Source organism: Leptidea sinapis, chromosome 2 (assembly GCF_905404315.1).
Source record: "Leptidea sinapis chromosome 2, ilLepSina1.1, whole genome shotgun sequence".
In the NCBI taxonomy this organism is placed as follows: Eukaryota; Metazoa; Arthropoda; class Insecta; order Lepidoptera; family Pieridae; genus Leptidea; species Leptidea sinapis.
Genome location: NC_066266.1, coordinates 12,615,579 through 12,641,502, shown reverse-complemented (window position 1 = coordinate 12,641,502; position 25,924 = coordinate 12,615,579). Strand labels below are relative to the sequence as shown.

General features: G+C 33.2%; 1 protein-coding gene across 1 annotated transcript; it reads left to right on the top strand.

Moving 5' to 3' along the window:
- The first annotated feature begins 20,979 nt into the window (after positions 1 to 20,979).
- On the top strand, positions 20,980 to 25,375 carry LOC126973132 (uncharacterized). Its single transcript, XM_050820283.1, has 4 exons — positions 20,980 to 21,159; positions 22,863 to 22,940; positions 24,049 to 24,196; positions 25,203 to 25,375. Exons 1-4 carry the CDS (start codon positions 20,980 to 20,982, stop codon positions 25,373 to 25,375), a joined length of 579 nt encoding a protein of 192 aa, XP_050676240.1.
- The last annotated feature ends 549 nt before the right edge of the window (positions 25,376 to 25,924 follow it).

Below are 25,924 nucleotides of genomic sequence, written 5' to 3'. Positions count from 1 at the left end.
AACTGTTTTTTAGCTTTAGTTTTTGCGTAAAAGTTACATTATTTAGCTAACCCGACATTCCGTGACCTTTCCAGAGCACGCTTTCAGGGAGATGTATTCCAATTTTCTGACTCATCATTATCCAGTATAGTATTTTCGTTGATTAACACAAGTGATATAAATATAAATCAAACACATTTTGAAATCCCTCTGAAAACATAGGTACTCTGAAAAGGTCACGGATTGTCGGGCTAGCTAAAATAATAATAAAAATGTAATTTTTACGTAAAAATCTTATGCAAAAACAATGTTACAATTAAAGGGGTTTTAATCCTTTAAGAAGTGATACTACATACATTTTATTTATGTCTGAGTTAATGTTAAATAAAATGTGGCAATACCACAATATATAGAAAAAACCGTTGACCAATTTTAATTTTTAAATTTAAGTACATAGTTTAATTATGTTTAAACTAAATATTTTTTTGATACCATTTTTATTTATGTTTTAGTATTCAGTTGTTATTAATTGTATTCTATTTCATTTCATTTAATTAATATTTATTATTATTAATTAACCTTAACGGATGTACATGATTTTTTTTTTAATTGAACTTGGGTGAAAGCATTTATTCCGAGAAGCAATTTAAATTGCTTTCTGTAAATGTTAACAATTTGTTATTTTAAAAGAGATAACCCTAACTTCTGGGATTAATTACACACATTAAATTTGATAACAAAATTTATGAACGATGCGACTCGAACCCGTATGAGCGCTCTTCCACTGAGCCAACCGTCCCAGTGATGTAGCGTTCATAAATCTTGATATTTCTTGTTCAATTCTCAGGACTCATTTTTTAAAAATAACAAATTGGTTAGATTTGAAAGAGCGACATCTCAAGTGAATTTCCTAAAATGCAATTAATGAGGTAGAACTGGTAATCAACTGTAAAGTAGATCCTGTAGATGAAGCCACAACCTGAGAGTGACAGAACAAGACATATCAAGATTTATGAACCGTACATCACTAGAACGGTGGGCTCAGTGGAAGAGCCTTCGCATAGAACGCTAGAGGTCGCGGGCTCGAGTCCCGTATCGTTCATAAATTATTTTGTTTACTTTAATTTGTGTTCTTCAAAATGTTTTTATGACTTCCTATAAAAATGTTTGATGGTTAGTTTCATAATTGTGATGAGACAAGTTTTCCGCCATCGATATAAAGCCTAGATTTTTATATGAACTTATTGTACAAAATTGAATAGATATTGTTCGCTATAAAACGCATTTAACTCTCTGAAACTAGCTGACACGTCCAATATCAAATGACGTCATTGAAAGAACTTGGAAGTCGATAAAAGTGAAGTAGATACTTGGGCTTGGAATCAGACGGTCTAATCTATTGGGATCCAGCCAACACGGGACAGGATATCCTGACGGATCATTAGCCACGAACGGTAGTATTTTGATACAAATATTCAAAAACTCTTCTTTAGTCGATTCTCGCTTACAACTTTGTATTTATCAATAGAGGTTAGAGGCAAGGAGAATCATCTGTGTATATGATAAAGTGACCGTCAAAATGCGTTAAATTAGGGTGGCGCTGCAGTATCATCAGGGAAAATCTTAAAAGACGCGTCAAATCTATATATATATAAAAGAGAACGTATGTCTGTATGTTCCCTAATAACTCCTAAACTATACGACCGATCTCAATGAAATACTTTGTAATAGATTCGTTGGAGCTCAAGGAAGGTTTACATATATAGTTTGTCGTTACGATGCCACCCACGCACTCATCCACGCATTTACCATATCTCTTGAACCGTTTATTGACAGAACAACGTCTGTGGGGTCAGCTAGTATGAAATAACACTAATCACTCTAGCAACACGTTTCCATATAATTCTTTTAGGTTATATATCCTACACTTACTACATACTATTTTGTACAACGTTAGTTGACCAAAATCGTAAATGACTAACCACATTCAATCATAGATACCAGTAATACAAAATCATTGTTTTTAGGTCGATGTAAGAGACATATTTTCTTGGGAATGAGTGACTGATCATCGCCACATACTCTAGGAAATGCTTATTACTAATGAGCATAGCCTGGGTGTTTCATTGTCTAATTATTTCATTATTTCTTTTCTTTGTTTTTATTTTGCTTTGTCTCCTTTGCTATTTAATTCAGTCATGTTAAAAAATGTAGAAAAATAATTAATATCGGCTACACTGCCCCAATGTTATTTCCTGATTAACTTCTAAAAACATAAAATGGTAATAATATTGAAATTTATCTTTTTAATTGACGAGTGCATAAGAAAATAAATATGAAAATCAAATTATCTCATATTGATCTCTTTCAAATCTTCAAAACATTTAAAGACTGATCTTCCAAAATTACTTAACCAAACAATAGTAAAGTTGTTTTTCTTAAGCACGCCATAATTTAAAAGGGTGTCGACACATCTGACTAAGATAGATGCCAGTGTCTTCCGGAAGCGGAAATGGTGTTGGATCGTGCCCTTAACAGATTCATTTTTCACCAGCAATGAATAGATGAATGGCTGCTAATGACCCTCCGATAACGTGTGGATGAGTATTGACCGGGGCTAACACTTAATATATTAAATATTTGTGAAGAAATTTAACATTATTCAAGCTATTCAAAAACTCTCTTTGGTTTCGTCTTTAGGTCTTTGCACAAGATGCCAGCTAGATTATGGGTACCACAAGCCTATTTTAGCCGTGAAGCAGTAATGTGTAAGCATAATAATTGTGTTTCGGTCTGTAGGGCGCCGTAGCTAATGAAATACTGGGCAAATGAGACTTAAACTTAATCTTATGTCTCAAGGTGACGAGCGCAATTGTAGTGCAACTCAGAATTTTTGGGTATTTCAAGAATCCTGAGCGGCACTGCATTATAATGGTCAGGGCGTATCAATTACCAGCAGTTGAACGTCATGCTCGTCTCGTCCCTTATTTTCACAAAAAATAGGTAATTCAAGAAGACCTCTGGATACTTATCATAACTAATATGAGAAATATATACTATTTATTTATACTGTTTTAATTTTATTACTACTTATGCAATATTTTTTATTTAAAACACTTTTTAACTTTAAACATGATTCACATATTAGATGCAGCACCCTATAAACTACTTTGTTATAAAAGTATTGAAAAAGTATTACAGTTATGATAAAATACTCATTAATTTAATATAAAAAATGAATAAATAAATAAATTTAAATGAATAAATTAATTCGGACAGAGACCAGTCTCTATGGCGTACTCAATATTTTTGTCTTCCCAATATTGCTTAGCGGCTGTGTAAATCTTGTGCATGTGTGCGTGCGTCGATTGGAGCGATCTGGTATGAAGTTAAAGTTCCATTTTATTACTGTAAAAAGGCATAAAAGGCATTTGTTTTCTCAAAATTCATTCCTTTAGAATCCTTTTTGATGTCACTTCATACTAGATACTACTCCGGCTTCGGAAACAAATGGCGCTCTGAGAGAGAAGAAGCGGCGCAAGAAACTCTCCCAACATTCTTTTTTGCGCTCTTTTCAATAAAAATGTACAATATTGTACAGTCATTTCTATCGCTATAAAACAATCATAATCTAGTCCCAGGCTGTCTGGTCACTTAGATATTCAGCTGTGGAGTAGTAGGATTTACGACAGAGCCATTTTTTAATAAAACATTTAATTTATTTATAGAAAATGCCTGAACAGTGGCTGGGACTTTATTATAAAAGTGTATACATTTACCCTTAAAGCTATTATGTATCTTATGCCTCCTAGAATTAGTTACAAGCAATCCCTTTTTTGTAGTGTTATATGTATTGTGCTGGCAACCTCTTTAAATAATCCTTCTACTAGTAAAATATTGTGTAGCTTTCTCAATTAATATTAATTCAAGTACAGTTTCTCATATTTTAGTGTCTGAAGATAGCAGCAAAATATATTGCTCTTATGAAGTTTCTGCATAATGAGAGACTTACTTTTTAATGTTCCTTCTTGATGAAAATACAAGCTGGAATAAATTATGCATTCTCTAGCGTAGCCTTTTGTTTTTCTGCATTATTTACGTTTCATTATTAATTATGCATATTCAATTTAAATATTTCTTATTTAATTCTTATTCTAACATTGTTTGTAAATTTACTTATTATACGAAACATTATATTTTCAATTTACGACTAATTTTTATTATCAGAATTTTGTTTTACAAAATGACCAATGAAGTATTCTCATCTCATCTTTCATCAATTCTATTTTTCTGTATGTTTTCCCAATTTTTAAAAGTTATTAACAAAACGATTCACTTTCCGCTAAGAAAGTAGCAACTTTTTTTGAATCGCTCACTTTGACACATAAGCTATCCAGTTTAGGTTGAAATATTACCTCATGTACGGATACTTCGTGATTACTGAAATAATTAGTAACTGAATTCAACAAATACAATGACTTCTTAACTATAACAGGTCGACCTGGTACCACAAGCAGCACCTGATCACGACGCATGGACCAGCCATCGCTCCCTTCGCACATACATATGTACACTCTTTGAAATTACCAATTTTATTGTTTTAGTTTTTTACAAGATTATCATATTTTTACTGAGACTTAAAGTCCATTCGAAATGACGATATAGCTATCTTAAAAAACCCATGTAAACCGATGGGTTCAGGAATATATTATGGTATAGTAATTCCTCCAATTTGCCCAAGAGAATATGGGGGGTGGTAAGCAGTTGTAATTAGGAGACCCAGCGCCTTTTTTGGACATACTAGAAAGAGGAAAACCGGCAAACGGTCTAGCTGATGGAAATCTAACATGGGCAGCTGGTCCATGGAAATCCAATACCAAGGGCCAAGAAATACGTTGCAGGCTTTTGAAAAACGTTTATTTGAAACATAGTACACATAAATATACAAATAACTTAAAATAAAACTTATAAAGGTGACAAACAAACAAACAAAATCTGAAATAATATTACCTATACGTTACAAAAATGGTCCTAACTCAGCATGTTTGTTGGTGTGAAAACCAACGCTAGTCTTTCGTTGCTCCTTTTAAGGTGAGAGTTTCCTTTGAGCATGAAGATCGTAGATGTTGTGAGAGATTGAGTAGCCGTGCGGGACGTTTCTTTAGTTACATATTCGGTTATAGTTAGTGAATGCTGGATAAGCAGATTCTGCCAAGAGTAATTATAGGCCATCGCCTCATTGAAATGGGGTGCCTCAAAGCCTACAGTGCTTTAGAGGACCTATCACCTGAACTCTGTGATGCAAGGGAATCTCCTTATCACAACCACCATAGTGATAATTAGGGTTTGCGTCCAAGCACATGGAGAAGGCACAACACTATAAATGAATATATACTCTTAACACGAGGAACAAACAAACTTGTTATGCCTGCTACTCGGTTAAGTTGAGTTAGTAAGTCTTTTATTGGGTGATGTATATGCTTCCACAATATGATCCCAGAATGTACAAAACATATGTTTTACGAAATTTAAAAGAATTGTTAGAAAACGATTGTGTGGTTAAGGATTGTTTATAGGTTTAACTAAAACGATTTTCTGAACGATACCATAGACTGGGACTGAAGCGAAAACCCGTGAAAAATTAAATTATAAATGTTTATTGTACGATTTTACATTGTAATCAATATTTTTTTAAAAAAGCCCGCCGAGTTTCTTGCACCCTTCTTCTCAAGTCTGAGGCAGTCTATTTTGAATGGGTAGTTTTTGAAGTTCAATAAGTGATTTTGAATCCTATTTTGAATAAAATTATTTGAATTTGAATTTGAATAGATCTACAGATTTATGTGCTATTTTCTCCAATATTAATAAATAAATACATATTCGACTTGTGATATTGAGAACTTACTCGATATGCGATAATAGAATTGGAATACTGAAACCTAAACTTCTTCTACTTCTTCGAAAATTCATAAACATAATAATATATGCGTTGAAATATACAGCAATACCTCAACGCGCAATGCTAAAGAATCAAGCCGATCGTCGGTCGGAGATGTATGAATCGTCATTAATTCGTCATGATTTTTATAAAATAAGAAACAATTTTAAATACGAGTTAATGAACGATAAAATAGTGTATTTTGTATATTAAAATAAACCAAAATCAAGGATAAAAAGCATAAACGATTTTATTGTCATCCATAAAGATTAATTTATGGATCATTAAAAATTCGAAAGTTAAGACACAGCTATTATGTTTGGACCATTTTACCACCCAGAAAAAGATTGAAAGCTGGAAAAGATGGACCGACGATCTGGTAAAAATCGCCGAAATACGTTGGATGAGAGCACCACGGGACCGATCGTCATGGAAATCTTTGGTGAAGGCGTTTGTCCAGTAGTGGACATCTTGATTGCAAACATTTATAGAGATACTAATGTATATATTTTAATCAGGATAAATTTTATCATAAAACTATTCACAAATTTCATTGAATCAAAAACTACAAAACATTTAACGTAGGCTCATACTTTCACTAGAAGTGTAATAACCGTCTTACATCAAATTCCAATTCAAATATATAATTTTCTTACTCCCAAATAGGTAGATGATGCAATTCTTCAGGCAGTAACCGCACTGAGCCAGGTTAACTTTAAACTGGTTTAAAGACAAACGCTAGATCAAAGGGATTACGTACAATGCACAACGGAATTAACGATTTCTTTTCGTTTTTTGTTTATGATCGAGCTTTGTAAAGTTTTCAGTACTTTGTGCCGAGCGGTTTGCAGTCAACGGTCGTTGAGGCGTCGTTGTAAAGTTTGATGTACAATTATTGGATATGGTAATTGTAATTCAAGTCGAAATATTTATATATGATGAGAAGAAATATAGAAGTGATTAATTGAATTTAGATTGCAGTATTAAAGATTGTAGATAAATATGATTAAGTAGGTAGGTAAACGTACGGTTGACAAAAAAGTTAATTTGTCATGTTATTTAATAAGCTGCTGGTTTTTTGTTTACAACAATCAAACTTTTTTATCTAGCAACCCGTAACATAAACCACATAATATACCTCGGCTAATGTAAGCACATGTGGCTATAGCACCTCAAGTGGTGTTTTGGCACCGGGTTTGGTGCCAAAACTGAGCAGGTGGCGTCTGCGAGCGCGCCTAATTCTAATTTAACCTAACGCCACATTAAATTTAATTAAATTTAACCTAAGCCACATTACGCCAAATTTAACCTATTCTGAAAGCATAGCTTATGTTAAATGTGGCGTAAGTAAATAAAAAATAAATAAATAAAATAGTCTGTCCCGTAAAGACACAATATCAGCATCTTACGTAAACACAAAAAGCAGTCAAAGGTTAGAAATAGAGAGTAATCCCTGAGAACAAATCCATTCGTTGTTAAGGTTCCGTTGGTTTTCACTTCTTATTTTTCTATTTTACAAAATTTCTCATGTATATTTATAAATATCATGCAAATATTTTACACTAAAACGATTTGATTCGAGAAATTTGTGAGAGTTAAGAGTTAAATATGTTCTAAAGAAAATGAGATACAGTAAGCCAGCAGTACCTTTTACAAACGCTTAAAATTTGTTGATTATATTGTATGGATTATGTTGTGACCAATCTTAAAAAATGTTTCCTCGATAACAATGCATAACAAATATACCGCATCCACTGATTTATACATCCTTACATCAGCTCTTCTATGAAGTAGAAAATTACTCCGACCAACTTCTTTGTTCGCTGACCACTCGGAATTTTTTACTATTAAATTCGCTTGGAGTATGTATTACGGTGCAATTGTACTCTTCACCGACAAAGTACCTGCTATATCTCTTTTTGTCTTCTGTTGAGAGGGTTTTTATATTACAATTTTTATTTTGAGGATGAGCCTCGAGGGGCTTTAAATGAGTTATTTGTGCGTTTTGTTGTACGCTGAAGACTGTCCAATTAGAGCTCCATAGAATATTCGACAGAGATTTAAAATATTTAAATTTAGATTTATTTCCTTTTCACTTATTATTATTACATACAAATATCTATGAATTAATATGATGCTCTCTCCTCTAAGCTTTACAATAAGATTCATGTGAAGACTTTTATCTACACACTCAGCAATTTTGAGTTAAAAAAGAAAACCACCGCCTATCTTAAACAATTTTCATATTTAGAAACGGAAGGTCTTCTGTAACCTACTCACTAAGTATCATTCCTTGATTCAGTAACCCCGAAGATAAAGTTTTAACTAGTTTCGGGGTCAGAGGTTCACTCCCTTTAATATCACAGCAAAACAAATTCCCAATGTTATTATTATTACAAGTAACGATAAAAAGGTGTTAATAGTTAGTATTATACAATAAATATTGTACATTTAGTAAATTAAGTTTCTTGCAGTGAGTGTAAGAAAAAGATGAAATAAAGTAATATTATTATTATGAATAGCATATTTCACGTCTTACCGACTGTTTCATGGATTTTCATTTTACGATATCAATATTTTATTCAAGCAAAACAAAACTTATAATATATAAAGTGCGATATTTACAATACTAGGATTAACTTAAACGAAAAGTATCATTACGGGGAAGCGTACCAAGAATATTGGCAGCATTAACTCGTTGAAAAGCTAGGGTGATCCATTGACCACACGGACGAGTAAAAAAAAGGACTCCACGTACAAAGCAAGTGAAGCACCCTTATGCTAGTGTGTGTGCGGTTACGGGGGATACTAGTTACACAATTTTTTCTCCCTTAAATAATCATATATCGCCACAAATACTTATATAGTATCGTTTTTACACCTTTTCTCAACGCACGACGACATTCTTAAAATATTTTATTGAGACGCAAACAGATCTATCACAGATGATGACAGTTCTCATAATAGCCGCCTATCGGCCTGTAGGTGTGTAAGTGTGTGCATGAGGCTATTTATACTTTAATCGGCTTGTTTTGGTGCTACACTGTTATGTAAGGTGACACGGAGTCCTTATTTTTTTGCAAGTCCGTGATTGACCGTTGATTTTTTTATATTCGTCATCCAATTCCCGTATAATGGTATATTGAAGTATAAAGAAATATAGACTTTAATTTATGTTCGCTTGATATAAATATATATGTATAAATTGTTTCAAGCAACATCTCACCAACTCGTAACTAATCTACCATGTATAAAACATTCCTAAGTGCCTGCTTAGAAATGTTAAAGTTACATACATGTGTAATAATGTGTAATAATAAGATTTTGTTTGAAATACTTGATAAATGTAAAGGAGTCAAAAAGTATTTAAGAAACTATAAATTATATATAGCTATAGAGTCTATCTCACGGATGAAGCCCGCGGCATTATTTGGAACTAATTAATTTTTATTTTATAACATGTATCAGTTTATTATAACAAGAAAATAAATTTTAAGATCATCACGTCATATTAATGAAAAACTGTTAATATGAAAATGTCTAGAGACCAAAGTGTACACAGCTACGAGGCTAGCAATATTTCTTCGCATGAATGCCGAGTCTACGAGACTTCTTTCGTGAAACGGACTGTAGCACAGAGTAGGGAAGAATACTTACGTGTTACGAGTATATGGTCATAGGCATAGCAGCCGAATTTAGTACGATTTTCGTGATAGAGAAGAGAACTATTAAAACATCAAGAGAGCAAATAAAGGAAATTAACGTATTGTCTGGGCCTCCTAAAATACTTATAACAAATATGCCTGCTACTCTGTAATAAGAAACAGATCTTTCATTAGGCGATTTATATACTTCTACAACAAATAAAACATATGATAATCATAAAATACATGAATTGCGATAAATTTAATAGTAATTACGTAACCTTTGCACAAATTTGTTTTGTACAAAAATTTACTAACGATACGGTATTCAAACTCGTACCTCTCGGGTACCGTCCAAATGCTCTTACCAACTAAACGTCCGAGTGACGCATCGACCGCAAGTCTTGGTATGTCTTGTTCAACTCTAAGGTTGTTCAAGTCCCGCATCGTCTATAAGTTTGGGTACAAATTGAATTTAAATATTTAATCCCAGAAGTAAGGGATATCACTTAAGAATAACAAACTGTTAACCATTGTATGGTAAAAGGATAGTATGACATTATTGAGTTTATAAAGGATATAACAGGTCTGAAATGGTGGGATTGCCAGAAGGCAATGTTATGTTACCAATCAAATTTTAGTAATATTTGAACGGACTAAAGACAAAAAAATAACACTGGATTTTTGGCCTCTTATTTTCCTATCTGTGTTCTATATTCCTGTTTCAACTTCCAATAAGTACTTTTTTATTTATGTACATTTATTATCAATTTATTCTGAATTTTCATTACAGTAGGCGTTACTTTGCGGAAATCCATAATTATCCAAATTTTTTGAGTTTTCTTTAGTGTTACTTCCGCCAACATTTGTCTTCAAACAATTCGACATTTGGCCTCTACATGAGACATCTCAAGAGATGTTGACTCACCAAACTCAGGTACGAGACTCGTCTGTGTCTCGTCGAATTGCTTGAAGACAAATAGTGGCGGAACTAACACTAAAACAAAAACAAATCAAATCAAAATCAGTTTATTCATGTAGGTCACGGAAAGACACTTATGAATGTCAAAAAAATAAAATATTTTTCTTATTGAATCTACCGCTACTTCGTAAAGGGTTGAGCTAATGAGAAGAAGTAGCAAGAAACTCATTGACACTCTTTTATATCAAGATTTACAGATAATTTCAATTACAATATAATATGTAAAATGTAAAATGATGCAACAAACACACTCAAACGTCAAATAGTCAATGTCTTACACGAGTAAGTCAAAAAAGTAAATGTAAATGAATACAAAAGTTATTGAGTATAGTAGCTGCAGCATCCACATACACCATAAATCAATAAAGGTATTCTGTGAGCATTTTATAAGCGATTATAAATAAATCAACATATATTATATCCATACATATATATATATACACAATAACTTTTAAGAATCTGAAACCGAGTCTCCGGCAACAGGATCATCCTGCCACCACAAGCAGCGCCCGTTCACGAGCATACGCATGAGCCAGCCATCGCCTCCCTCAACCATATTTTAGGGAAGGGGACGACCCGTCCCATGTCGCCGCCACAAGCAGTGACATTTAAGCGAGCATGATGAAATGTGTTACGAGAACTCAGCAAACAACAATAAAATAATCCTAATTTACGTATCGTGCAATGCTCACCAAATACCTCTACTTACAATTTGACAATTCTACTTAAACTTGTAATTAATATTATATTTTACTAACTCAATATCACCTTATTCAGGCAGGTCAAGGAAATGACTTTTCTTTTTATATCCACCTCCTTTGAGGGTTGAGCTTTAATAAGAAGTGGCAAGAAACTCTTCGTGGCAATCACTCACAAATCATTTCAGTTACAATATATTATGTAAAGTGATGCAGCAATAATACTCAAACTACAAATACTCAAAAAAAAAATATAAATTAATACGTAAAAACAAGAGCTATTGAGTACAGTCACGGCCGACTACTACTGTATCAACAATAATACTAGGCCATGGTACAGTAGATGCATCAATCCACACACACCGTAAATAAATAAAGGTATTTAGCGATAAACTACCGAAAACTTAAAACGTTTGGATAGTTATGGATTAGCTGCAAAGTAAATTGTACATTTTAAATTATATTGAAACCCTATCTCAATTAATAGAGGCAGATATATATCGATAAAGCTTAACTCAGAAACAAATAAAGTAATATCCAATGCCTATTATTATGAAGCAAATGATGACCGTTCATACAAATATCCCCAAATCTGTCTGATACCAATTATATACAAGTGGTTACCATGGCAACACAATGAAATGTACAAAAGATGGACGCCGGTAATGATGTCCATAATTGTCTACTTCACTTTGAGATAAGCCGATCAAATTGTGTTGTGTTTCATACAGCTTTATTTTATAACAACTTGAGACTGAATTAATCTGTATTTTAACTGATGAATCTCCTTTGATTGCCTTATTTCATGAATGTTTTATGATTTTTAGCTTAACTTTAAAATAATAGAAGTGGCTTATCATAAGTGCGTCTAGGAAAATGTGAATAAATAATAGGGTTAAGATTAAGTTGAAATTCAAGTCAGTAACAACATGTTTTATGGTCTTATATACAACCCTTTTTTCTGAATGACGAATACTTATTTGTAAAATAATGCTTGCCTGTGAAATCATAAGAAAAATATTTATTCAAAATTGCATACTTTTATGAATTGAATCGAATCTCTGAATTATCATTTTTTAATTTAAGGAAAATGACAAAAAAGCAGGCATTGAATGGTGGCCCAGGTTGTGAATTGAAATTTACAATTTTTCGATAAATTTGCTTTTATTTGCATTTTTAGGGTCCGTAGTCAAATGGCAAAAATCGGAACCCTTATAGTTTCGTCATATCTGTCTGTCTGTCCTGCATATTTATATTAGAAATTGAACTGGTTGAGCCATACGAATACCTTGTAATACACCAGAGCGGCGCTATACGGTCTTCTGTCTTTCAAATGTGTCTTAGTTATAACGCAACTTAAGTGCTGGAACAAAATACCGCCACTTTTCAAAGTCTCCTTATCTGTTTATTTCCTCAGATTAAAAATGAAAACATAATATCTATTAAATGAATATCGAAGTCAGTATTCCAGCATTAGTTGCGTTCAAAGAGACTAGGAGCTTTTTGTTTTGTTTTATTTTATTATGTGTCATTATAAGGTATTATTTTATTTTAATCATATTGATTACTTTTTATAATATTTTTGTTTTAAAGTTTAGTTGTAATTGTTCTTAGGCTTAGTTAATACAGAAATAAATCAATTCAGCGTTGCAATACATTTGTGTTGAATTTTTTGGCTCTTAGAACTTAAGGTAAGTAGAGGTATTCTATAAACCGCATTAAGATTTACACACAAAAATAGAAACAAAAACAATACATTTTGAGGGTTCCCCATACTTACAACAGATACTCAAAAATTTTTTTTCATCAAACCCATATAAAACCCATCAAAAAATATATTGAGGTTTCTATCATTATTTTTTTATTGACTGAATAATTTGCGCGAGAGACACTTTCAAAGTGGTAATATGTGTGTGTGCTCCGAGAGAATGATGAAAATTTATGATTTTTGGTTCAAATTATTCACCTGTTGTTAGTATTTCGGGTAATAGTATTGACCGGGTCGCAATTTAATAACCATGTGCTTGAGACTGTTAAAAGCTGTTACTACAGGTTAAAAGTTTTGTATAACGTGCGGCAATATTTAAGCGAGGAACTTTGGATTCTGTTATGCGAGTCCTTAATATTGTCTATACTTAATTACGCTGACTCTGCTATTGGCGAGTATCTTCTGTCTAAATCTAAAATAAATATTCAGCAAGTACAGAATGCATGTGCATGCTTTAGCTTTTATATCTCTCGTAGAGTCCACATTACCCCTTACCTTAATCGCAGTAACCTAATGAGCATGAATTCGCGCCGGTGCCTCCATTTTGCCACTTTGCTTTTTAAAATTATCCGTACTCGTACACCACCTTATTTGCTCCACAAATTGGAGTTCTCACGATCGACGCCAGGTGCGTATGGTCTAGCCATTTGGTTTGCCCAAAAAACCGTACAACTGCATTTCGTGGCAGCTTTCGGTATGCTTCCACGAAGTATTGATATAATATTCCGCCTCCCATACGGAACTGCGTTAGTTTAGGGCTATTTAAATTAAAATACAAGGAATATCTTATTAATGTCCAAAAATCAATTTAAAATATTTAAAAAAAATAGTTTGTTTTGTGTGGCAATGGCTAGTTTAAATCAAGTTTAATTGTTTTTATTTGTTGTTAGTTTTAATTTTAGATATATAGAGCCTCGCACTAAGCCGCTTTTTATATTTATAAGTTGCTTCATTTTCGTTTTTTGTGTGTGTCCAAATAAATGTTTTTCTTTCTTTCTTGCAAAATGTTTTTATTTATTCTTGTGCAACGTATAAAGTTATCTTATGAATTGAAATCGTGCAAATTTTATTAATAAATACTTTTATGGTGTGCGAACGTTCGTCTTACATAAAGTTTCTTTTCATTTTTGAGTCTCAAAGTATATATATATTATTTGTATGTGCTACCTATTGATAGGATTTAAGTCAGCATGCTTGCCCGCTTGAATTAACCCTCCCGTCACTAAAATATCGTGAAGAACATTGTCAGCTATGAATGACAGGCAGCCTAATATAATCAAACTAAATTAAAACTCATAAAAAACCAGTACACAAACTATAACAACATCATCCACGAAAACAAAAATATTCATAAATGAAAACTACTGGGCCCAGCTGTTTCAAATTTTTATGGGACCAAACCATTCCGCGTCAAATTAAATAAATAAAAAAAAAAGAATCGTATAAATCGGATCATAAATCTCAGGGTAATCAGTGTACATACTTAAAAAAAGAACCGATCGAATTGAGAACCACCTCCTTTTCGAAGTCATCGTTAAACCTTAATGAGTATGACTAGCTAGGAAATAAGTTATTTACGTTAATTGAATTTGATAGTAAGTAAACTCTTGTTACCAATAAAGCGGTTCAGATGTTAGTAAATAATGTAATAGGGAAAAAATACAAGCCATTATTGTTTACGAGTCTTGCTCCGATGCCCACTCCATTGAACATAAAGACCTGCGATTTTCTTTATACAGGGTGAATTATTTTTAAACGTATTTTATGTAAGTAAGTGAGCCAATGTTTTTTATATAATATAGCAGATAAATAGATAAATTTTCTTTCACACACACGCACACTTGCACACTTTTAGTATTGTACATATTTTTTAGGTTTCTCGTCTTACTAAAGAAAAAGTATTTATACAATAATTATATTATCATTTGTTTGACACTGGGTTCTAACATCAATTTAGATGCTCATAGAGGGTCAGAGCACCCTGTATAGTAGACAAATTGAAAGCAATGAAGTCGAAAGCGTAAGTTCTCAATCATTCAACTTAACGACAATAGTAGAGGGTCTGTATAGACGGAAGTACAAAAACCCTGCGTAATGGATAAGCCAGATTAAGTGGAAAGTGACCGTTTTAATTCTAGGTATTTTATGTGTACAATTCGGGAAAGTGAATTCAGTTCCTACTGGGTCTTATTAAACGAAAAAAAAAATTATATTTTAGTAGTATTCGGACATTTTTAGGTATTAATAAGATCATTTATTGGTGAATTATGACTTGCATATTTAGTAAACTAACCCCCTATAATATTAATTTATACAGTGATTGAAAATAAAATTGCTTCAATCGGCAGCAGCATATTAATATACTATTTTTATTGAGAAATGAACAATTTTTAAGGTTTACATGCCATATCCAACTCACAGAATTTAGTAGTTCTGTGTCTTGCGTATTTCACGTAGCAATAACAAGTTAATAGTGTAAAAGCGAGCGAATTGTCGACTAAGCCGACTAATGGCGAGTCTTCAGCAATTTCCTTGCGTTTATGTCAACATATACTTGATTCTTTACGAATGCTGCTTTATTTTGAGTGGATTGCTTTGTGTGATTTCTATGATGTATTTGAATTGTTTGTATTTTTAATTGGCGATTGGGATTAGGAATATTGTTAAAGCAAGTCTCAGAAAAGACGTGTGTGATCGTGGGTGTGAAAACTTCTTTAGCGGCGTTGAGCATTTTTCTTGGGATTGTTATAAAATGTTAAACTCGCGTCACAACACGTGGTCGGATCGAAAATTCATAAGACAATCGTTGAAATTATGGATGAAACTTGATTTTTCTGAGAGATTAACTTTTTAATATAAAATAATTGTAATAGTTCTGAAGTGTTAATTTTTTATGTACATAATTTATAATTTTTGTGTACAATACCGCAATAAATGAATATTGTATTTAACCACATTAATGCTAATACTTTTGTACTGATAAACAAAGCAATTCGTGTGAAATTATTAATATGAAAATATTGTGGCCTTTAAGGTGGGAGTTTGTTCTTTTCTTGAAGGTTCCTAAGTCATACCGGTTCGAGAAAAGAGCAGCCGGTAATTGAACCACAATGAAAGTGGAATACCAGACATCAAAGTGATGCGGTTGGTATTGAGCATAATATACTAGCAACTTCTTAGACCAATGGTTTGTGACCCTGACTACAAAGCTCAGTGTACGGGATATGCATTCTGTGGGGTGTAAGCATTTGTTTGACATATCTATTATGTTCATTTCCGAGTAACGGATGTTTATTTATATTTTATTTACTAGCTGGATACCGGTGCGCATCACTTCACCTTAACAAATGCATTGGTACAAAATTTCTTATCAAAATTTAAAATCTTTTCTTATCAAAATAAAAAATAATTATAACAATATTTTCTCTGTTATTCGTTCGATGTTTTCATAGAATTATTAATTTATAAATAAAATTTAAAATTAAATAATAATAAAGGGCACGATACGAAATGAAAGCCATCCTATTGCTCAAGTAGGAACAAACTGCACATAAATGTGCAAAATTTTTTCACGTCGCTTCAGTTGCTTAGAAGTTCAACGCAGACAATCTGGCACGAAATTTTTTTTGTCACTCTTTCACCAGTGTGAGGCTCCTTAGCACAGGATGCTGGCTAGATTTTGGGTACCACAACGGCGCCTATTTCTGCCATGAAGCAGTAATGTGTAAGCTTTATTGTGTCGCCGTAGCTAGTGAAATTACTGTGCTAATGAAATTTGACATCTCATGTCTCAAGGTGACCAGCGCAGTAGTAATGCCGCTCAACTCAAAAAGTTTTGGGTTTTTCAAGAATACTGAGCGGCACAGCATTGTAATGAGCAGGGCGTTTCAACTACCAGCATAACGTCTTGTCTACTATTGTCATTAAAAAAAACACCTACATGGCAACGCTCCTGAAATATTTCTGGTTTTGCAAGGCAGTGTTCATAGTGACGATGGTTTTTATCACTTCCGGGTAATTTGAATTTAATTTCTTTTATGGAAAAGGAGGGCAAACAAGCCTACGGGTCATCTGGTGTTAAGTCATCACCGCCGCCCACATTCTCTTACAACACCAGAGGAATCACCAGAATACCTGTTTTTTTTAGAAGCACCGCACAAGGATGCTCATTCCACACCTGTACGTGGAAGAAAGTTCCTAAAAATCCTCACTGTGGAGCCACATCGCCATAAAACCAGATAGTGGGGATGATATCCTAATTTGTGGCGTGTCGTGCGAAGGTGTAATTCGACGGCAGGAAGCAGATGACACAGCGCTTTAGAATTCTCCCCGTGATAAATGCGGCAGAAGACACGATGGAATAGATAAATTTAATGTACCTTATTGTCTTTGTGGCGTTTTTGATTTTTTTGTGGCTGTGTGCTACTTTCCTGCATTATTCTTATTAATTCCTATTCTAACAAATCAGGCCATGATATATCAACAGCCAGACTGTGAATTAGGTTTTTTCTATCATTATTTTACTGCAACAAGGCGTTTGTGATTGTCTATAGTTTTAAAAGATTAACTGCTATTTACAGAAAGCATGCTTAAAGTTAAAGTTTCATTAAATAAATACAGTCACTTTGTTTTCCATTTTGACAATCAAAGATAGCATGTGATATAATGAAACATGAACTTTTAGGATGATTTCTAGCAACTTAAAATGTAATTTTATTTGAATATTACAGGATGTTTTCCACAATTTATACAATTTAGCATTGGGATTATAAATTGCATTCGCCGATCCATTTTTTAAACTGTTTCAAACTGAATCGAAAAACTGTTTAAAGCCGCAAATATTGGAAGTTACAAAAATAATTTTGATAATAATTTTATTTGTATCTGTTTTATATTTTCAAAAGCCGCAATAAACACATATTTGTATGACGTCAATCCCAGACCCTTTTCAAAGACAAGTTTTTTTATTTATGCTTTTGTTTGCATCGAAAGGTCTTTGTGGTTGTAACAGTACACGTCAATACACAATGAAATTGTAAGCTATGGCTTAAATACTTCCGTTACGGCTGGTGCATTAGAGACTGATATAATTTCTATAATAAATCTATCAATTGCAATTTGGAATCGTATATGAAGAAGTTTATACCACCCTTGAAATTTTAAGATGCGCTCGCATCACTGTTACACAAAGTAACAGATTGAAGTTGGTTCCTAAAATTTTCTGACGTTTGCGTCATTCACTAATTTTTTTTTTGGTTTCTTCGTCCATTATTAGGACAGGCAAAGGGTTCAAGCCCATACAGCCGTATTCATTATTGAATATATAAGTGTCAAAGCCATCTTTGCAAGATTTTTAAATAATTGTTCTAAAAACGTAGAATACCACAAGGAATAAATCATTTTAATAATTTTTGCTTCGTTAGGCCAAAGAAGTATAACTTCTTGCCTGCATACTTAAGTACACACACACTTTTTTTTAAAAGTAAATATTTTTGAAAATTTTACTATCAGCTATGTAACCCTCGTTCACGCAAGGTCATATTTAATGGACTAAGTCATATTTATGAACATTAAATAGTTGTATTTCCTAAGAAATTAAGAGGCATATGACTATTACAAGACCTGCAGTGGACAAAAGAAGTAAAATATGGAGAAATACACACATTACAAAAGCCAAAAAGACCAGGCTTATGCAAACTCTAAATTTATCCATATTTTTGTATGCCACTGTAACGTGGCCATTGCGAGAGGTTGAAAAGAAAAAGATAGACGCTCCGGAAATGTGGTGATGGAAAATGATATTTCTTTTATCGTGGTCTGGATTTTGTACAAACGTTTCAATACTCCAGGAACTAACACCTTCCTTAAAGGCCGGCAACGCTCTTGTGATTCCTCTGGTGTTGCAAGAGAATGTGGGCTGCGGTGATCACTTAACACCAGGTGACCCGTACGCTCGTTTGTCCTCCTTTTCCATAAATAAAAAATACCAACATGTTATGATAAAAATTATAGTTATATTAACTGGTGTCGAAACGAGTTTTGAAAAGCGACAATTTACAAAATAATCTGAACGTATTGTATACAATCTTGTGAAGAACAATCTGAAATCTATATTTTTTCATTAAAAAAAAATAAGCGCGCTTCCTTCAATTATAAAAAAAAAGTGATGTGGTGTCGTGGGACACCAGGTAGGAACGAAGTTCCTTCGGCTAATGTAGAATCGACACAAATTGCAAAAAAAATCGTTCTAATATTGCTAAAATCGTTATCATATATTAATATAATAATATTGATAATATATACATTACTCGCTTGTGTATGCAACTGTCGTGCCTGCGCACGTCTCAATTAACGGTTATATTCCACGCACTTTTCCACGCACTTTTTTCCACGGATTTTTTCTTACGGTTTTACTATCACATTTTTTTCAGTTCGGTCGAGCAGCTAAATCCCTATCCCCTCCAAGCCTGCCGTAAGGAACTTCGTTCCAAAAAAAACTAAAAAAAAACAGTGTTTTCTTTCATCGTACACGTATCTGCCTTAAGGCCTTGTCGTTCAGGGTAAAGTAGAAGGCATTAGACCGCGTGGAAAGTCACCTTTGCGATGGACTGATCAGATCAAGTCTGTTGTGGGTGGCCCCGTACATTGTGAGGTGCATCTGCCCCTGTTGAAACTTCTTGACAATCACGACCGCTTTTTCAAGAGCGTATCGACTTAAAAGAACTTCGTAGTATCCACGTCGCTTTGACTAAGTTTTTATCTCTCTCGTATGAGTACACGCCATTTTTAATTTGAATGGCAGCCAATAGGAAGCTATGAAATTCAAAAAATCTCTGCATACAATTTTTTAACGTTGTTCATCAGCTCCTTTAGACCAATATTTATTGCATTACAATTACAGTGTATAATATAATATACAATAATATCTACGTTGAACATAGCCTAATGGTAAGAGACACTGTCCACTGAGTTTGACGTTTGATCCCAAGTCATCGATAAATATACCATTATTTATGGATATTTATCGTAATTGTCTTGCACCCTTAGCAGGTACTATGCCTAGTTTTGGGCATATGATTATATTATGTGAAGGTTTTTATATTATTTAATATAATGTTTTTTTATCTTGTTATAATAATAAATAAATAACAATTACATACTAAAATGACCCTTATGTTTAAATTGAGCTTGTTTATTTAGAATAATTTAACTTTTAGTTTTGATATACCTATAAGAAATCATTCATAAAGTATATTTCGTATTCATTTAATTTGTATTAAATACTCAACTATTACTGGGAGAACCCCAATGCTTTACCAAAACACGCTGAAAGGTAGGAATTGTCAATGACAGATATTTCCCAAACGGTCACTGGCTATTTCGTGTTGTGTGTTGTGCTCTTAATTAATTAAAGCTTCCAACATTTCAATATCATGCAGCTAACAAAGACCTTTGGCGCGTTTACCAAATCCAACCATAGCACGTTGTGCATATATAAGCCTTTCCTAATTGCTATGTTCATCTGCGGCTATAATTATAGGATATTTAAGTTTAATTTCATGTTTCGGATCTTAAGTTACTTCTACAGCATTATTCTTTTAATTATTATTTCTTATTCCACCTTTATGTGCTGTAATGTATTTACAAATATATCTCAGTTATTTTCTCTCTTAGAGTTTGTCTCTAGCGTTCTAGTCGTTATGATTTATAGCAGTAAGTTAATCTTATTCTTCAATAAATTGGGCTCCATCGATTCTATTTTGAGGATTAATACTAGAGTCTACGTTTCCCACAGAAACAGTGCTATTATTGTGGCAATATTACTCTGGCTCATGAGAATAAGCTTTACTCTTTTGCACTGTCTTTCCTATAATTGCTATACCCGTGATAAACTTATATTGTTCTTGATAAATATTCTATCATCTTTCGCTTTGGACGTAACTCGTGTATGGAGGTACACTCTTCTTAAAATGATAGGACATAGAATCAAACTACTTCGTATAAGATTAGAAGAAATGCCAGAACAAAATATCTTTCTCTATGTTACAAAAATGAAAGGCGCTACCGCAAATAAGATGAAAATGGGTTTGTCTTTATACAGAAATATCGCTGATGTTTTGGATATAATCAAACCAGAATTAAATGCTCAAGTAAGTTCCAATCAATATAAGTAATCTAGTATAGTAATACTGTATATTCTGTATATTTTTCATAAAACCGATTGCGAAGTGATAAAAGGAGTGCAAATTAAAAAAAAAATCCGTCTGTCGTTTGTTTGTTTTCTTGAACTCGAAATCTCTTCAATTACTGGACATTATCATCATCATTTCAGCCGGAAGACGTCCACTGCTGAACAAAGGCCTCCCTGAAAGATCGCCATGATGATCGGTCCTGCGCTGCCCTCATCCAACGTATTCCGGCGATCTTGAACAGATCGTCGGTCCATCTTGTGGGGGGCCTACCAACACTACGTCTTCCAGTCCGTGGTCGCGATTCGAGGACCTTACTGCCCGAAAGGCCATCTATCCGTCGAGCCATGTGCCCTGTCCACTGCTACTTCAGTTTCGCAATCATTTGGGCTTGGTCGGTGACTTTTGTTCTCCTACAGATCTCCTCATATCTGATTCAATCTCTGGACTGAATTACTGATCATACTTATTTTAATTTTGCCTGTTGCAACATTTAGGCTGTATTTGATCAATGTGCAAGGCGAAAATAGTGATATTTTTATTTGAATGGTTTACATTAAAAATAACTATCCATACAAATGCACCTTTATTTACATGAACGATGAAGAAAGTCGTGCACATCTCTTGTTATGTAGTTATAAATAAGCAAATTATTGTTCATTTCTAAAATTTCTACAAGTATTAACACTAGACCATCCCGTTGGTTGAACGATACATAAAGTATGTATACATAATTGTCACTAGGATTTGACTAGTGACATCGGTTGGTTCATACATTCATAGCATTGACAATAATTTATCATATAGTTATCCTCTTTTGCTATTCTAACATAATGTGATTCCATGCTCAGATATTCTTCACTATAAAGTTTCTAAAATAATTGAAATAATTTCTCCTCTATAGTTTATTTTCTCTATTTCTCCTCTATAGTTTCTTTTTTGATAACTTCATCTTTTTCCATCATATCTTACATATTTTTTTAAATCAATGCCTTGAATTACTAGTGTGTGTGCGGTTACGGGGTAAACCAGTTACACAACTCTTTCCCCATTAAATAATCAAATATCCACAAATACTTTTATGTTATTGTTTTTACACTTTTTCACAACGTACGACGGCATTTTTTCAATATTTTATTGAGACGCAAACTGATCTGTCACAGACGATGACAATTCTCATAATGGCCGCCTATCGGCCTGTAGTAGTATAAGACGTGTGTGCGTGAGGCTATGTATTTCACGTAAATCGGCTTGTTTTAGTGGTAAACTGTTATGTAAGATGGCACGGAGTCCTTATTTTTTTACTAGTCCGTAGTATTGAAGAAGGTATTATAATATATAACCAATGAAAATATTATCATATCGCAAATTTAGTTGAAAAACGTGTTATTAAATATAATTAAAAACATTTTATACGATATTAAAAATTAGAGATTTTTTTTATTAAAATGATACATTGAAATTTATTCAAATTTTCCTCCATTGCTTGTTGTTCAGCAGACATATTATGAGTTAAAAGAGGCTTAGTTAGCTGAAGTATTATACAAATCGTCTAATTGACTAGTACATCAGGGTGTTGAATTTACGTGTCAATATGCGCGCGTGAAAGAATGTATGAAGTAGAAGAATATGGCCAAAACTGATTACAGTATATTGTATTACAGATGTTTTTAAGTCTTATATGGGGCGTGCCGAAGATAATCTACGATATTTACCAAATGCTTTTATTCTTTGAAGATCGTGTAAGTATAAAAACTTTTCATTAGTTTAGAACTTTTGCTTGTATCCAGCTAATATGCCTGTCCAGAATGTATCTATCATTTTCAAAATGTTGACTAGTTTATAAATTTTAAAATTATATATATTTTTTTTTAAGTAGTACAGTTACAAACCGTTACAGAACGTACCCTTTGAGTAATACGCTCTGGATAACTAGATCATATTAACATTAACATTTTGTGATAAGGCTTTATATATTTTTTATTCGATTAAAAATAAATGAGTGAAACCAGTAATTACAAATGTATTCAATCCCCGTTTTTCAAATTTCTATTCGAGCTTGCCCCACTTACCTTAGCATAAAGTGCAACATAAATTAATCGAAATAATACACGTTATTCCGTAAAACACGCTTTTGTTGAATTAGCTGTTGTTTTGAATTTTTTATTTTTAATATTTTCAAAAATCAGCTTTTTTTTCCTACTATAATTTATACTCCTAACCTATTTCGATGGGATTTTAACTGACATGCAGAATGATAGAAACACACAGAAGGACCATTAGTATAAGTCTTATTAAAAAGTAAACAAAAACGATTTAAGCTGTTGTTGTTGTAACTTCAAGTTCATGTAAGTCTAAGATCCTAATAGGACGTGACCTTTGCCCATCCGGTTCCACATCCCATCATGTGTGTGTATTTCTTAAATTTTAACTTACATACTTTACTTGACATACTTTACCATGCATGCATTGCAGCCATTGTTCAGGCATTATCTATAAATAAATTTATATGTTCTCTGTCGTAAATCCTACTACTCTATAGCTGAATAAGCAATAGTTATGAGAGTACAATATTGTATATTTCATTAAAAAGCGTGCAAAAAAAAAAGAATGCTGGGAGAGCGCCGCTTCTTCTATTTCAGAGCGCCATTTGTTTCCGAAGCGGTAGTAGTATCAAGTATATCAGAAATGACATCAAAAGGAATTGTAAAGGCGTCAATTTTGAGTAAATAAATACCTTTTATGCCTTTTAACATATTAAATTTGATATAAAATACGTTTCATACGTAAAACAGATAGGTGAAAGTTGCTTTCTATTCGGATCCTGTACTATAATTATTATTTTTACAGGCACCATTACAATTGTTGATTCTAACAACAATACATCTAATCCATATAACGTTCCTTATATTTGCACCTTGTATTGTTATTGAGCGGTATTCTGTTGAAGTTGATAGGATACAATTTTTTCTCTTACATCGCCTACTCGACGAGAAAGGTAAGAAATTATTTACTTCTAATCTGAAAAAAGTATAGATACAAAATAATTATACCAGAAAGAATAAAGGAAAAATTACTGTAAATAAAATAGATTACTAAAACAAGGATATTAACATTTTAACAGTAGTTAAGCTTAGTTTATTAGTATATTCGAAAAAAGCCTTTGGGAAAAATACTTAGGAAACCTATTGTCCTCTAATTGGCAGACGATGATTAAACCAGTTGGAGGCTCCTTTGCACAGGGTGTTGTCTAGATTATGGGTATCACAACGGCGCCTATTTCTGCCGTGAAGCAGTAATTTGTAAACATTACTGTGTTTCGGTCTAAAGGGCGCCGCAGCTATTAAAATTTCTGGGCAAATGAGTCTAGACATCTTATGTCTCAAGGTGATAAGCGCAATTGTAGTACCACTCAGAATTTTTGGGGTTTTCAAGAATCCTGAGCGGCACTGCATTATAATGGGCAATGCGTCACAACTACCATCAGCTGAAGTCGTGCTCGTCTTGTCCCTTATTGTCATAAAAAGCACTTTTCAACAGCGGAATCTAAGTGATCGGACAGCTTTGGACTAGATTATGTTTTATATTAATGATAAAGGCATTGTATAGCAAAAAAAAACTTGGTGAATTCTTCACCATATCTTCTTCAGAACTATAAATATTGTTATTTTTGATTTGAAATGATTGTTATATCCCTAACTTTTGGGGTTAAATAAACAAATTTGATTTGTACCAATATTTATGCACGATGCGGGGTTCGAACCCGCGCCTCTCCTGTTTCTCCGAAGCACACTTACCAACTGAGCCAGCCGTTGTAGAGACGCATTGATCGTAAATCTTGGAATTCATCAATCATAGTTGATTGTTCTTCAGAACGCCATTGTTACGATCGCATAATTGCTTAAGTTGTTATCAAAAATAATCTAAATCAATGAAGCAAAAAAAATATTTAGTTATTAAGTCTAGAAATTTTGGTATTATAAATATATTCCTGACTATTTTAGATTCTACAATAAAGGAGGAAGTTAAAGAATTTTTGAAGTACACAGAGAGGAGACCGTTTCAATTCAAGATATGGAGATGCATTCCAGTGAACATAATATTACCACTTGAAATTATGTACCTGTCTTATTCAACTATTATCGTTATAATAAATTTTACTCATTTATATAATTAATAAGATTACATTCATTACTGTGCACACAGTTTCCGCATCATCTCATCACCGCTCAACAGCATTAAGGTTGATATAATTGCTAAGGATTTATCGATTGATTTGACAAGCACAGAGTATGATATTTACTTCTTGAAGTATTAATATTTAAAAAGAACGGACATGTGTTCCAAAGCATGCACCAAAGGTTGCATACTGAGCCATCCAGAACAAAACATAATATTTAATACATATTAAACCTTTAATGAAGTCATCCGCAGTGCATTTGCCGCTCTTAATATACCAGCTGCTCTAGAGAATGTGGCTTGGGCGCTGGTGTGGGACGCGACTTGCGTCGACACTAATTTCCATGTCCTTCTCATGTCCAAGTTACGTTAGTTGGTGCTGGGGCTGCTGTTTTGAATGCCGAAGACGGCAAGCGTCGCAAATATGTCGGTCTCACTAAGTCATACATATTTGTGCCGTTTGGTGTCAAGACACTAGGCCCGTGTGGCCCAGAGGCGTGGAGAATGTACAAGGTACTATCTTCACGCCTCAAAAAAGCTACTAGAA